The sequence below is a fragment of the Microtus oregoni genome, unplaced genomic scaffold, assembly GCF_018167655.1.
Source record: "Microtus oregoni isolate MIOR12 unplaced genomic scaffold, Mior012 000006F_ref0000085, whole genome shotgun sequence".
Lineage (NCBI taxonomy): Eukaryota > Metazoa > Chordata > Mammalia > Rodentia > Cricetidae > Microtus > Microtus oregoni.
The window spans coordinates 48,310,570-48,323,114 of NW_024543065.1; the positions used below are offsets into that span (position 1 = coordinate 48,310,570).

A 12,545-nucleotide genomic window follows, 5' to 3' on the forward strand; every position below is an offset into this window, starting at 1 on the left:
CCTTCCCCCCCCCCTTTTTTTTTGTTTTTTCGAGACAGGGTTTCTCTGTAGCTTTGGAGCCTGTCCTGGAACTAGCTCTGTAGACTAGGCTGGTCTCGAACTCACAGAGATCCGCCTGCCTCTGCCTCCCGAGTGCTGGGATTAAAGGCGTGTGCGCCACCACCGCCCAGAGGAACCCTTCCTTCTTGCGTCGATTGCAACTCCCACACAAAAGTCAGGTCCCCAGTCTGATGGAGCAGAAGGACGCCTAAAGAGCGCTAGCCCCGCCCCTCCCTGCTTCACAGCATTGGGCCGCCTGCACCAGTTTGGAGGATCCAGCTCCGGCCCTCGCCCCAGCTGGCCCCTACCCCAGTAACTCCGCACCAGTGTAACTTCTCCCGCTCCCTAGAGGTACAGAGTGGGCTGCAGGGACGAAAGCAGCCAGGCAAACCTGCGCTGCCGCCCCTCCCAGCAGCGTCTTCAGGATTGAGGGATGGCCTGCGGGGTGGGAGGGGAGAGGTGTCAGGACGGCGGAGAACACCCTCGTCCCGCCTCTTCCGCCACAGCAAAGCCCGCCAAGCACAGCAGCCCAGCCTGTCCCGCCAGCAGCACAGTTCAAAGGTTGGCGAGAGCACGCCTTTAATTCAAGTCCTCCAGAGAGCCTCAGGCCCTAGCGGCAGAGTCCTGCACAGAAAGCCTCACAAGGGCTGACTCGGTGGCCTCCACCAGCCAGGTATCATAGGCATTCAGGTTGCCTAGACTGGTCCTCAGAGAATTTAGAAGACTCCCCGGGTCCGAACGTCATCTTTGACCTGGCTCCTCCCACCCCCTACGTTTAACCCTGTCCTGGCCGGAGTGTAGCAGAAGCAAAGGAGCGAAGTGGCTGGAGGTTAGTGCAGAGCGCCAAGACCCGTTTGCTGGCGCTGTCAGCGGGCAGCCCCCGGCGGCGGAGCGGCCGCCACCACCTTGCAGAAACGCACCCTCTGGAAGTCTGTGATCTCCGCTGTCTCCTGGCCCTCGGGGCCTACCTCTGAGGAAATAAAAAGTGGTAAATGGAAGACCAGCCTGCTCGATCCGCCCTGTCCTGCACCTCAGTCAAACCAGCCTGCAGCTTGGCCTCCAGTTTACTCAAATCTCAGGAAGCCCACGAAGCAGAGCCCCTTCTAACCTAACCCCATCGACAACTGGGAAGCGCTGGTATAATGAAATAACCGTCATCTTCCTAGGACCACACACTGTTTTCTAGCCCGGTCCCTCGGTCTCCATCCCCACCACTCATTTGACTGTCAGTTCCTGGGCTCTGCTCCACACCCTATCCCGCTGCAGGGGAAGGGAAAGAGGAAGACAGGCAAGAAACCTGGTCCACCACGTTAAGACGCCAAGATCAGCCTCTTGCTTCTACTCTGCGGGGTCCAAAATTCCACTCAGGTCTGCTCCAAAATGCTAACCCTGACCTCAGTAAGTCTAACATTTGGCCCCGTTCATTCGTTCGTTCCTACTTTTTGCTTTTACAAAAGTAGTCTCAAGCTCAAGATTGTAGGGAATCAGCCTCTTCCCTCTGGGTACATTCAGATTTTGAATCCCACCTCTAACTCCCTCCCTAAACCTAGCCTCAACCCTTTACCTTAATGAGCTTCCCGATTCCAGCTTCCCAGCCCAGCTATTCACAATTCCTGTCGGCTGGAGCCTTAAAGCCCACCCTCTGCACCGACTCAGGCCTGACTCCAGGCCCACTCGACTCGAGTAGGCATGGAACAGCACCAGACTCACCTCATGCCCTGCCCCCCTCCCCCGCATCACCCCATAGGCCCCACCCACTTTGTCCCCAAGCCCTTCCCAGCCCCCAGAATGCAAGCAGACCACCCACCTCCACCAGCTTCATGCACCCCACCTGGAGATGCCTCAGGCCCCTCTTCTTCAGACTTCGGGGCTCTTGTCAAGGTTGGCCCACTCTCCAAGGAGCCAAGGGCTGGCTGGTCACCTCCTGGAGAAGGGGAGGCTCAGTCAAGCCCCTCCTTTTCCAAACACCTCCCAGCGTGAGGGGAATGAGGGAGGGGGCTCAAGGACACAATGGGGGTGTGTCATTTAAGGAAATGAACTTTTTATTGGAGAGAGGCTCTGAACCAGCAAGAGCAGGCTCTGGGAAATGGGCTAAGGCATGGAGTAGCCACCAACTGCCCTTCCCTGCCACGCCACAGGGTTTGAGGGAGGTGTGAGCACAGCCACACCCTTGTGAGCTCACAGGAGCATGAGTGCACACGTGCACACGTGCGTATGCACATACACACACAAACACACACACACACACACACAGAGACAGCTGGTTTCACGCATTCCCAAAAGGCCAGGAATCACCCGCAGAGTGGGCACCAGGAGAGTGGGCAGTGCTGGGAGAATTCAATTCCATCTCCTCACCCCAGTCGGACACGGGCTGGTGGTCCCCAGTGGGCGAGAAGGGGATGGGAGGTTCAACAGGGACTGGGGACAATGACTCCTGGGGCCTGGCAGGTGCAGGGTCCGCCTGCTCACAGGTTGGCTTCCGAGCTGGCTCAGCCTCTCCAGGCTGGTGATCTGGAACAGCTGGGGCCTCCTGCTCCTTAGGACACTCCTCCTCCTCCTCAAACTCCTCTTCTTCCTCCTCGTCCTCCTCCTCCGTGATATCTTCACTCACGTCCTCCCATTCTTCATCCTCATCATCATCTTCCCTCTCCTCTTCTCCCTCCTCTTCCCCCTCATCTTCCTCACCATCCTCCTCAGGAGGCCGGTGGGCTGGGGCTGGGGTCTCCGGAGGCTGCTGGGAAAACAGGCAGATCAGGGAAAGGCTTGGGGCTGAACCCCCACCCCGCCCATACACACATCCCACCTTCTCCCTGCTCTGCCTTACCTGTGTGGGTGTCTCCTCCAGGGACAAGGGTTGAGAGGACTCAGGGGCTGAGGACACAGCTTCCTCTTTTGTCTCCCAGCGATTATCATGGTCACTGGGGAGGAGAGAGCACAGGGGTAGGGCCTAGGTGAGGGGACAGACTTCTCAGAGAACATCTGTTCTGCTGCACAGAGGGCAAAGAGGACAGCAGACACAAACAGAGCTGAGACAGATCAGTGTGTCCTCAAACTCAAGCCAGAGAGAAGGACTCCACACACCCAAACACAACAAGAAAGAATTTCCCATGGGAAGGGCAACCCACCTATAGGCACGAGGGGCCACCTTGGCCTGGGGTCGGCTGTTCTTTCTCCTCCTGCGGCTCTTGACTTCTGCTTTGTGCTGAGAAAGGAACTCTCCAAAAGTGGGGGGCTTAGGGGGCCTTGCCCAAGTTTGGTCATCTACAATAAAAGCCCAGATCCAAGAACTTAGGGGATGGGGACACAGTACATGCCACACTCAAACCCCACTGCTTAACCCTAACCCCTTCCAAGACACTACTCACCATAGCGGTGGGACAGTTCGTGGGTAGGAGCTGGCTCATCCTTGAACCTAGGAAAAGAGAGCAGAGCAAGCAATAGCTGAGGAAACTAGGGAGAGGCAAGAGAAAGCAGGGGAGATGGAGGCAGGGCCAGATCAAACTAAAGAGGCCCCAAAGGGGCCACTGGTTAGAATGGGATCAGACAGAATGAGGGATGAGAGGCAAACCCAGCTTCCTAGTTTCAAAACCAGACAAAGAAACAAATATAGCCTCTGAAATAAAAACGTGGGTGCTAAAGAGATGGTTCACTCCTCCCATTGACATCGGCACCTTGTGTGGAGCAGCACAAGAGAGGCAAGTCCCTTGGAGTTGCTGCCCTCAGTTTGCAGCCCAGAATGAACACTCAAGTACATGTTCAATACAGAGCAAGGACATAACTGTGGGTCAGGCATGGTGCTACAGATCTGGGATCCTAGCATTGAAGAGAGGGAGGCAGAAGACTCAGGGTCAGACTGTCCTTGATTCCATAGGAAATTCAAGATCAGCCTTGGTTATATGAGGTCTTGTCTCAAATAAACAAGGAAACTCTGTCACTACCAACAACTCTAATCTATAGATAAGCAGAAGGTTCTGAATGAGTCCAGGTCACCCAGCCACTAGGGATCGGCCGTTGTGGGTTTTTCCTATCCCTTCCCCTTTGCTGGCTGTGCAGGGAGATACAGAGCCTGAGTGGTTGAGAGTTCTATGCTAGCCTAGGTTAACACAGCCCAGGAGGCCTGTAAACAAGTGACAAAGTGTTTCCTATACCAAAAAAAAAGAGTTTTTCCTGGGCATTCAGTGAGGCTCGATTTCATGCCCATTGGATCTGCACACCCAGGTCTACATGGTAGAACTGAGGAGCTGTCCTCTCTGGCCTCTCTCAATAACTAAATAAATATATATATATATATATATATATATATATATATATATATATATAACCATAGACATGGCTTAGAGGACCCAGTATCCACATGGCAGTTCACAACTGTCTGTAACTCCAGGATCCAACAAGCAGGAAGACTGAAAGATCAAAGCACCCCAGGTAACACTGTCTCGAAAAGGAAAAAGAAGGTGAAAGGGCAGAAGAGATGGCTCTGTCAGCTCTGGCTGCTCTTCCAGAGGACCCAGGTTCATTTCCCATGCCAACATGGTAGCTCACAACCCTCTGTAACTCCAGTTCCAGGGGATCTGACACCCTCCTCTAGCATTCATGGGCACCAGGCATGCACATTTTGTACAAACATACATGCAGACAAAACATTCAATACACATAAATGTTTTAAAAATTTTTAAAGGTGGGGAATGGGAGCTATGGAGACAGCTCAGTGGTAGAGCACCTCAGGAATCCACTAGTGAGGGGCTGGGGAGTGTGGCTCAGTGGTAGAGCCCCTCTAGAATCCACCAGTGAGGGGCTGGGGGCGTTGCTCAGTGGTAGAGCACCTCTAAAATCTACTAGTGAAGGGCTGGGGTGTGGCTCTAAGGTACAGCACCTGTCTAGAATGCCCCGACATGCCAAAGGCCATAGGTTCAATCCTCAGTATCAAAGAGAGAAAAGGAAGCCAGGTTCGCATACACCGAGACCCAGCAGGAAGACCAACTCACATGCCATCGGTCTTCTCAGCATCCCATTCCCGCCGCCACTGCCCAGTCGGCTTGCGGTGTCGCTGCAGGCGCTCTTGGTCGATCTTCTCCCTCTCCTGCTTCCAGCGCAGGTACTCTGACCGCTCTCGGCCCGTCATGGACATTGTCATGTCGCCCCCACAGCCCAGGCCAGCCCTGCGGCCCTGCAGGCACCACAGGCAATCAGACCCCAGTTCCCCTCCACACCCTCTTGCCCCAGACACAAAGAGGGCCACTGTTCAGGCCACACAGGGCAGAACTGACAAGCAGCAAGCTGAGTGGGTGGCTGAGGTGGCCTTCTCAGAAAGGCTCTAGGTCCTATCTATTTATTTTTGGTTTCAGACGAGGTCTCAGGCCAGAGTGACTGCCCCAAAGTCACTAACACTAAGTATAAGCTGGGCGGTGGTGGCGCAGGCCTTTAATCCCAGCACTAGGGAGGCAGAGGCAGGCAGATCTCTGTGAGTTCAAGACCAGACTGGTATACACGAGCTAGTTCCAGGACAGGTACCAAAAACTGCAGAAAAACCCCGTCTCAAAAATCCCCCCCCCCCCCAAAAAAAATAAAAGACTACCTGGGCAACTTTATAAAAACAAAAGGGCTGGGGATGTGGCTCACAGGTAGATAGTTCACATAGCATGTGTAAGACCCTGGGGATAGCGGGCGGTGGTGGTGCACGCCTTTAATCCCAGCACTTGGGAGGCAGAGGTAGGCGGATCTCTGTGAGTTCGAGACCAGACTGGTCTACAGGAGCTAGTTCCAGGACAGGCTCCAAAACCACAGAGAAACCCTGTCTCGAAAAACAAAAAAAAAAAAAAAAAAAAAAAAAAAGACCCTGGGGATATCCTAGCATGGCAAAAAAAAAAAAAAAAAAAAAAAAAAAAAAAGTCCAACATGAATCCTTAACAAAGACAACACTGGCAGCAGGGCATAGTGGTGGGCAGCTTTAAATCCAGCACTCAGGATAGAAGCAGGTAGATTCCTGTGCTGGGCATAAAGCTGGAACTCCATGTAACTGAGCTGGCCTGGAGTTCCAGGTCACCAGGGCTAGATAGTGAGACCCTGTCTCAAAAAGAAAATAGAAACTGGGTGGTGATGGTGCCTTTAATCACGGCACTCAGGAGGCAGAGGCAGGCGGGTCTCTGTGAGTTTGAGGCCAGCCTGGTCTACAGAGCTAGTTCCAGGACAGGCTCCAAAGCCACACAGAGAAACCCTGTCTCGAAAAACCAAAAAAAGAAAAAGGCATGGTAACCCAAATGCTTGAACTACATAGTGAGATCCAAACCAGCCTGAGTCCCTATGTCAAAAGCCCCCAAATCAAGCAAGGGCTAACAACTCCACACAGAAAGCAGCACCTGCTTTGTCCTTCCCCACCAGCTCAAAGCACAATTCTTGAGAAGCTGCAGCAGCACCCACCTGTCTCTCATGCTCCAAGCCAGAGCGTACCCTGTCGAAGTCGGAACCTCCCCAGTTGCGGCCGTGGCGGCGGCTGCCCTCCCTGCGATCCCTCTCAGGCTCCTCCAGGGGCCCACCCCGACGCCGGGGATCATCCAGGAAGTTGCGTACTGGGTTGGGCTCCAGTACTCCTTCCTGCAGCAGAAGAGCGGGCAGATGGGCAGGCGAGGAGGCGCGGGGTGCCCATCCACTCAGCCCACCCCCAGGCTGCCCAGTGCTGACCCGCTGGTTGCGCTCGTACTCAGCAATCTTCTCCATCTCCTCATTCATCTTCTCTATGTTCTGCCTGCGCCGCTCCTCCCACTCCTGGGGAGACAAGATGTGACAAGTGGTGTAGGAGGTTCTTCTGTCTATGTGTTACTTTCACTGGTTAAATAAAGAGACTGCCTTAGCATTTTGATAGGGCAGAAAATTAGGTGGGTGGAGTAGACAGAACAGGATGCTGGGAAGAAGGCAGGCCGAAAGAGGCACCATGGATCAAGCTGCCATGTCAGACATGCTGAATCTTTCCCGGTAAGCCAAGACCTCATGGTAAAATAAAGATTATTAGAAATGGGTTAATCAAGATGTGAGAGTTTGCCGGGCGGTGGTGGCGCACGCCTTTAATCCCAGCACTCGGGAGGCAGAGGCAGGCGGATCTCTATGAGTTCAAGACCAGCCTGGTCTACAAGAGCTAGTTCCAGGACAGGCTCCAAACCCACAGAGAAACCCTGTCTCGAAAAACCAAAAAAAAAGAAAAAAGAAAAAAAAAAAGATGTGAGAGTTAGTCAATAAGAGGCTAGAGCTAATGGCCAGGCAGTAATTTAATTAATACAATTTCCATGTGGTTATTTCAGGGGTTAAGCTAGCCAGGCAGCAGGATGCAGCCCACTCCCCATTACAACAGACATGACTGTCAGAAAGAACCATATAACTAGCTGTGCCAAAAACACAGGGCAGCCCAAACTCTCCAAGGACAAGCAGGTGACAAGTGGTGTCTGGCCTGGAACTTATTTGGATGTAGGAGACCCTGGCATACCTCAGTCACCATACAAATGGTGCATCTTTACCCAGCCCATCTAAATAAACACTAACAGGGTTTACAAAGAACAACCAAGTGGACAGGACTCTCGTTTTCCAGCCTCCATGCTGGTGGGATGGCCAAGTGCTTCCCAACAAAAATGAAAGAAATGTGTTTTCTCTGTCAGTGTCCCACTGTTCACCTTGTGGAAACAATCCACACAGAGAGGCAGGCGGATCTCTATGAGTTTGAGGCCAGCCTGGTCTACAGAGCTAGTTCTAGGATAGGCTCTAAAGCTACAAAGAAACCCTGTCTGTTTTCTCAACACCAAGTCCAAGGCCAACCTGAGCAACCTAGTTGATGAGATCCTGTCTTGGAGTAAAAGCTAAGGGCTGAGGATGTAGTTCAACGCTAAAGCACTCATCTAATATACACAAGGCCCAAGACCAGAAAAATGAATGAATGAAAACCAGAGAACAGAAACCTTGGCCCAAGCTTCATGGCCTGCTTGGTGCCTACCTTGGACTTGCGATCAGAGGTTGAGCTGTCTCCTGCCCCTAGGAGATGAGGGGATCCCCGGCCCCGGCCTCTCCGGCCCCTGCCTCCAGTTCCTCCTCGAAGCTGCTCCCCAGCACCATTCTCCCAGCCTCGGGATGCCCGGCTTACTCCTGCCCGGCCTCCCTGCTGGGGGTGGGTCCGGCCCCCTCTGTTGGCTCCTGAGGGTCTGGGGGTCCCAGGAGTCCTCCGAGAGAGACCCAGGCTCTTCTCCTGAAAAGGGGAAGGAGGGGAAGTCAGCCAAAGGAAAGGTAGACTGGGGCAACCTAGGCCCAGAGCAGGCAGTTCTGGGTCCCAGGCCTCAGCCCTCTCCCTCGTCCCCAGCCTGAGAATTCAGACATGCTGGACTCTCCACCTCCACTGCCACATTCTCCTTCTCCATGGAACGGCTTTTCCGGGGAGCTGTCACTGCCACACCCTCCGATTCAGCCTTTTTCCGGTCTTCCTCAATCTCCTAGGAGCAAATGGAGTGTTAGGGGTCCTGTCCACCAGCTGGACTCCCACAGTCCTCTACAGTCTCCTGTGCTTCCGACTCAGGCTTCTCTCCAGAAAAGCCCCCACCGTAAGCCCATCAGTAAGAGCCAAATCCTGCCCCACCATGGGGCCCTCTCCTGCACGCACTCTGGCCTTCCTGCTATTCCCCAGGGCTATGCCGTGCCCTGGGCTCCGACCCCAGGTTTTCTATACCAGCTGCTCATCTACTAGAGCAACCCTGGAACTCCTTACCACCTACCTGCCACTCTCTCTGTTCTCATCCCCTGCTTGGTAAAACATGGGAATACCTGTTAGACTGTTCGCTGATGCACCCCCCCACACACACTTCACTTCCCAGCCTACAGAGCTGCCTGGCCAACAATCAAACCCAATTATTTTTTTAATAAATGAATGCATGAAGAATGAGTCAATGAGGACCATCCTCCTCCCAGGTCCCTTCATAAAGACAGCCCCACTGCTTCCTCTTGGGCCCTGCTCTGGACCCTCCCTCCCCCTCCCATTGTAGCCCCAACTGCCCTTGGTCAATGAGAGTCTTTCAACAAACCAGCCCTGAGCCAGGCCTGTCCTCTCCAACTAGGCCCTGCCCCAGCTTTCCCTACTACCTGGACTCCCTCTCCCTCTCATCTAGCACCACTGTGAAGAGCTATTCTGACCAGGTCTCACTCCATTCAACATCCTCCATGGCTCCCTAATGCTCTTAAGCATTTTTCAACCTACATGAGTGGCCCCTGATTGACTCCTAAATCAATTCTCCACCAACTTCCCAAGCCCTCTCCACATCCAAACAATTGCCCGAGCTGTTTGTCTTGTGAGAAACATAACCCACCTCCTTCCCAATTAGCTAATGTCTAGGCATCCTTCAGTTCTCAGCATCCCCTCCACCAGAAAGCTCTCCCTAATGTCCTCAGGTTAATTCCCCCATCCCTACCTTGCTAGTCTGGGCCATCACAGAGGACAACCATGTCCCAAACTGGACTGTGAACCCTAAGAACATGGACTAAGAGCAGGTCTAGGGAATACATCCCCAGCACCACACCACATGGAGCTAGGAATCTGGAGACTTCGATGAACAGAATGTGAATAAATGAATGAATGAATGAATGAATGATGGGATGGAGGAAGGAAGGCCAGACTAAGGCCTTTGGCTTTTGTCCTGTGAGTGAAGGGGAAACATGAGAAAGCTTGAAGCGAGAGGTGGGAAAAACTCACTGAGGGGGGAGAGGGGATGGGGTCTCCCAGGGCAGGGCTAGGGCACCTGGTAGCGCCGGATGAGAGCCTCATTCTTCCGACGCAGAGCCTCGATCCTCTTGTCCAACTCAGCGTCTTTCTCCTCCTTTGACTTCAAATCTAGTGTGGTAGCCTGTGGTGGGGAGACAGTTGAGGGGGAAAGAATGATCTTCCTGCCAAGGGCATTTTACCCAGGATCCCACCTTCCCCACTCCCTTCCCCCACTCTGCAGCTCACCATCTCATCAGCTGTGATCTTCTCACAGAAAAGGGATGCACCACTTGGGGGTCCTGGGGGAAGAGAACAGTTCTAAAACGCTGGCTCCTCTCCTTTACTGAGGGTTCTGAAAACACTGACTCACAGAAAAATACACTTGTACTTCTTTAAGGTAATTCTCAAGACTAGCCTCGCCTCTTCCCTGAAGAAATAGAAACCCTGCCCTTCAGTTTTAGATCCACCCATGCAATTAGTCAGACCCACCTTGGGAAAAGTCTGGCTCCACCCTGTACCTAATACTAATTCCTCCAAACAAAGATGTCAGTCCAGGTTCCATAGCCTATAATTTTAGCCAGGATCGGGATCTCAGAAGGTCAGCTACAAACAGCAAAAGTAACTTCTAGAGGGCCAGCGGGATGGCTTGGGGGATAAAAGTGCTTGCCGCCAAGCCTGAGAACCTGAGGTCAATTCCCAGGACCCATAAAATGGAAGGAGAGAACAGATTCCCACCAGTTGTCCTCTGACCTCCGTGTGATCACACATACATGCACAAAGTAAATAAAACAGTGAAAAACAGTTCCAATTCTCCAAGAACTTTGATCCCTGGCTCCCCTAAGACTGACACAGCCCAGGCCCCAGCATTCTGAAAAGGCACTTGTCATCTCCTACCAAGCCAGAAAAGATTCTGCAAGCAGGGCCAGGATCCACTTCCGCGGGCTTCCTAGACCGGACTTGACCTCCATAGTGATACTCAGTCCAGAAGACAGAAATTCTACAGATGCTTACAAGAAAAAAACTGCCAGTGCACCAGCGCCCCCTAACCTCCACAAAACTCACTGGTCCCGCCCCGACCGGGATAAAACTTCAGGCCTCACCTTTCCCACAAGACTTCTGCCACTCCCATTAAAAAAATTATACAATCAAGCTGGCTCCGCCTCCAACTTAACCCTGCTCCCCACGTGCCGGGAAACATTCTGGCCACGCCTCTGAGTCCCGCCCCTTCCTTCAGCTTCCGACGCATTTATGTATAAGAAAAAACTTTTTGGCTCCAGCCCCACCGTTCTTCCCTCCCCTCCGCCCCACCACGCACAGCACCCCAACTCCACCGGCAAAATCCCTGACATTTTGGTCCCGCCTCTACCCAGTTTAAGGCAGTCTCTGGACCCTCCCCTAGCTTCTGAGCAATGATCAGGACCGACTTCCAAAACCAAGAAACTTAACTGGCTTGCCCAGGGCGTCTCCGCCGCGAACCCTGGCCCCACCCCTAAATACTACCCCTAACATAACCATCAACGCGAAAACCCGACCCCTAAGGAGAGCAACTCTCTGGCCCGCCCCCAGCTTCTCAGCCACGCTCAGGACAAACTCCAGTTCAGTCACCGCCTCTTCACCCAACCAACGCCCAAACCCTGCCCTTTTCCCCACGCCCCTCAAAGCCTTGGCTCCGCCCCTAGCTCTCATGGACACGCCCCCGTGACACTCCGCACAAACTAGACCCTGACCTTTGAAACACCCTGGCTCTGCCTCCAGACGCTCCGCCCCCTTCCTTTATCCCGCCCCGTTCCGTTTTGGCCCTGACCCTGTTTTCCCGCCCACATCCCAAACTCCACCCCCTTCGGCTCCGACAATGCTCTAGCCCCGCCCCCATCTCCCCCGGCATCTCCCCCCCCCCATTCCGCCCTTTATCCCCGCCCCACAAGTTTGTCCCGCCCCCATCATCCCCGCCCAACGTCCCGGGCCCGCCCACTAATACTCCAGCCAAGACTCCGACCCCGCCCCAGCCCGGACTCTGAAGCCCCGCCCTGCCATGGCAGCCACCCGGCTCAGGGCCCGCCCGCACCCGCCCCGCCGGCCCTGCCCACAAGTTCACGGCCCACCCCACAGCGCCCCTCTGGAGACCCATGTGGGCGTCGTGTCCCCGCCCCCCGCAGAGTAGCCTGACCCCCGCCCCCGCCGGCCGCTCGCCTCCCGCCCGCGCGCGCTCCCGCTCCCCTCACGTGGGCGAACAGGCCCCGCCCTCTCCGGGCGCGCTCCCGGCCCCCTCCCCCGGTCACCTGTCCCGGAGACCCCGCGGCGTCTGCGACTCCGACTCCGTCCGCCTCCTCGTCCGCAGCTCCCGGGCCTCACACGTCACTTCTGGTCCGCTCCACGTGAAAAGAGGAAATAAAGAGGGACACTTCCGGTCCGGACAGCCCATTTCCGGATGCCTTAAAGGGGCCGCATCCCCTCTGGCTCTGCACAATGTGGCCGGAGCGTGTTTCTTACCCGTCGCCTCAGGAAATGGACCTGTAGCCCTTAATCTCTGTACTCCTCCTTTTTCGCTCAGACCATTTAGCCACTGATTCTCTATTTTAGTAAGTAAAAGCCAGACATCATACAGTAACCCCTGGAAACCTTAGTTTTAGAAACTAACCAATTCATAAAAATATATCTAAAATTTTTAGGAAACAACTATATAACCAAAGCAGGGCATGGTGGCACGTCTCTAATTTTAGCACTTGGGAGGCTGAGGCAGGAGAATTGCCTCAAAGCCAAGAACAGCGTGAAATATATATCT

General features: G+C 54.0%; 1 protein-coding gene across 8 annotated transcripts; it reads right to left on the minus strand.

Annotated features, from left to right (window-relative positions):
- Positions 1 to 54: 54 nt before the first annotated feature.
- Ccdc9 (coiled-coil domain containing 9) lies at positions 55 to 12,133 on the minus strand. 8 transcript variants are annotated; one of them, XM_041653501.1, is made up of 15 exons: positions 11,209 to 11,317; positions 10,010 to 10,062; positions 9,801 to 9,905; positions 8,406 to 8,504; positions 8,015 to 8,263; positions 6,718 to 6,801; positions 6,457 to 6,630; positions 5,025 to 5,206; positions 3,405 to 3,451; positions 3,165 to 3,300; positions 2,864 to 2,957; positions 2,395 to 2,773; positions 1,847 to 1,963; positions 960 to 1,009; positions 55 to 477 (listed from the first exon to the last, which is right to left on the minus strand). In XM_041653501.1, the coding sequence occupies exons 1-15, from the start codon at positions 11,276 to 11,278 to the stop codon at positions 460 to 462; spliced, it is 1,857 nt and encodes a 618-aa protein (XP_041509435.1). In that variant the 5' UTR covers positions 11,279 to 11,317; the 3' UTR covers positions 55 to 459. The 8 variants fall into 8 exon arrangements, with proteins under 8 accessions (XP_041509435.1, XP_041509436.1, XP_041509433.1 ...); XM_041653502.1 differs by having other exon boundaries at positions 56 to 477; positions 1,871 to 1,963; XM_041653499.1 differs by lacking the exon at positions 55 to 477 and having other exon boundaries at positions 528 to 1,009.
- Positions 12,134 to 12,545: the final 412 nt, after the last annotated feature.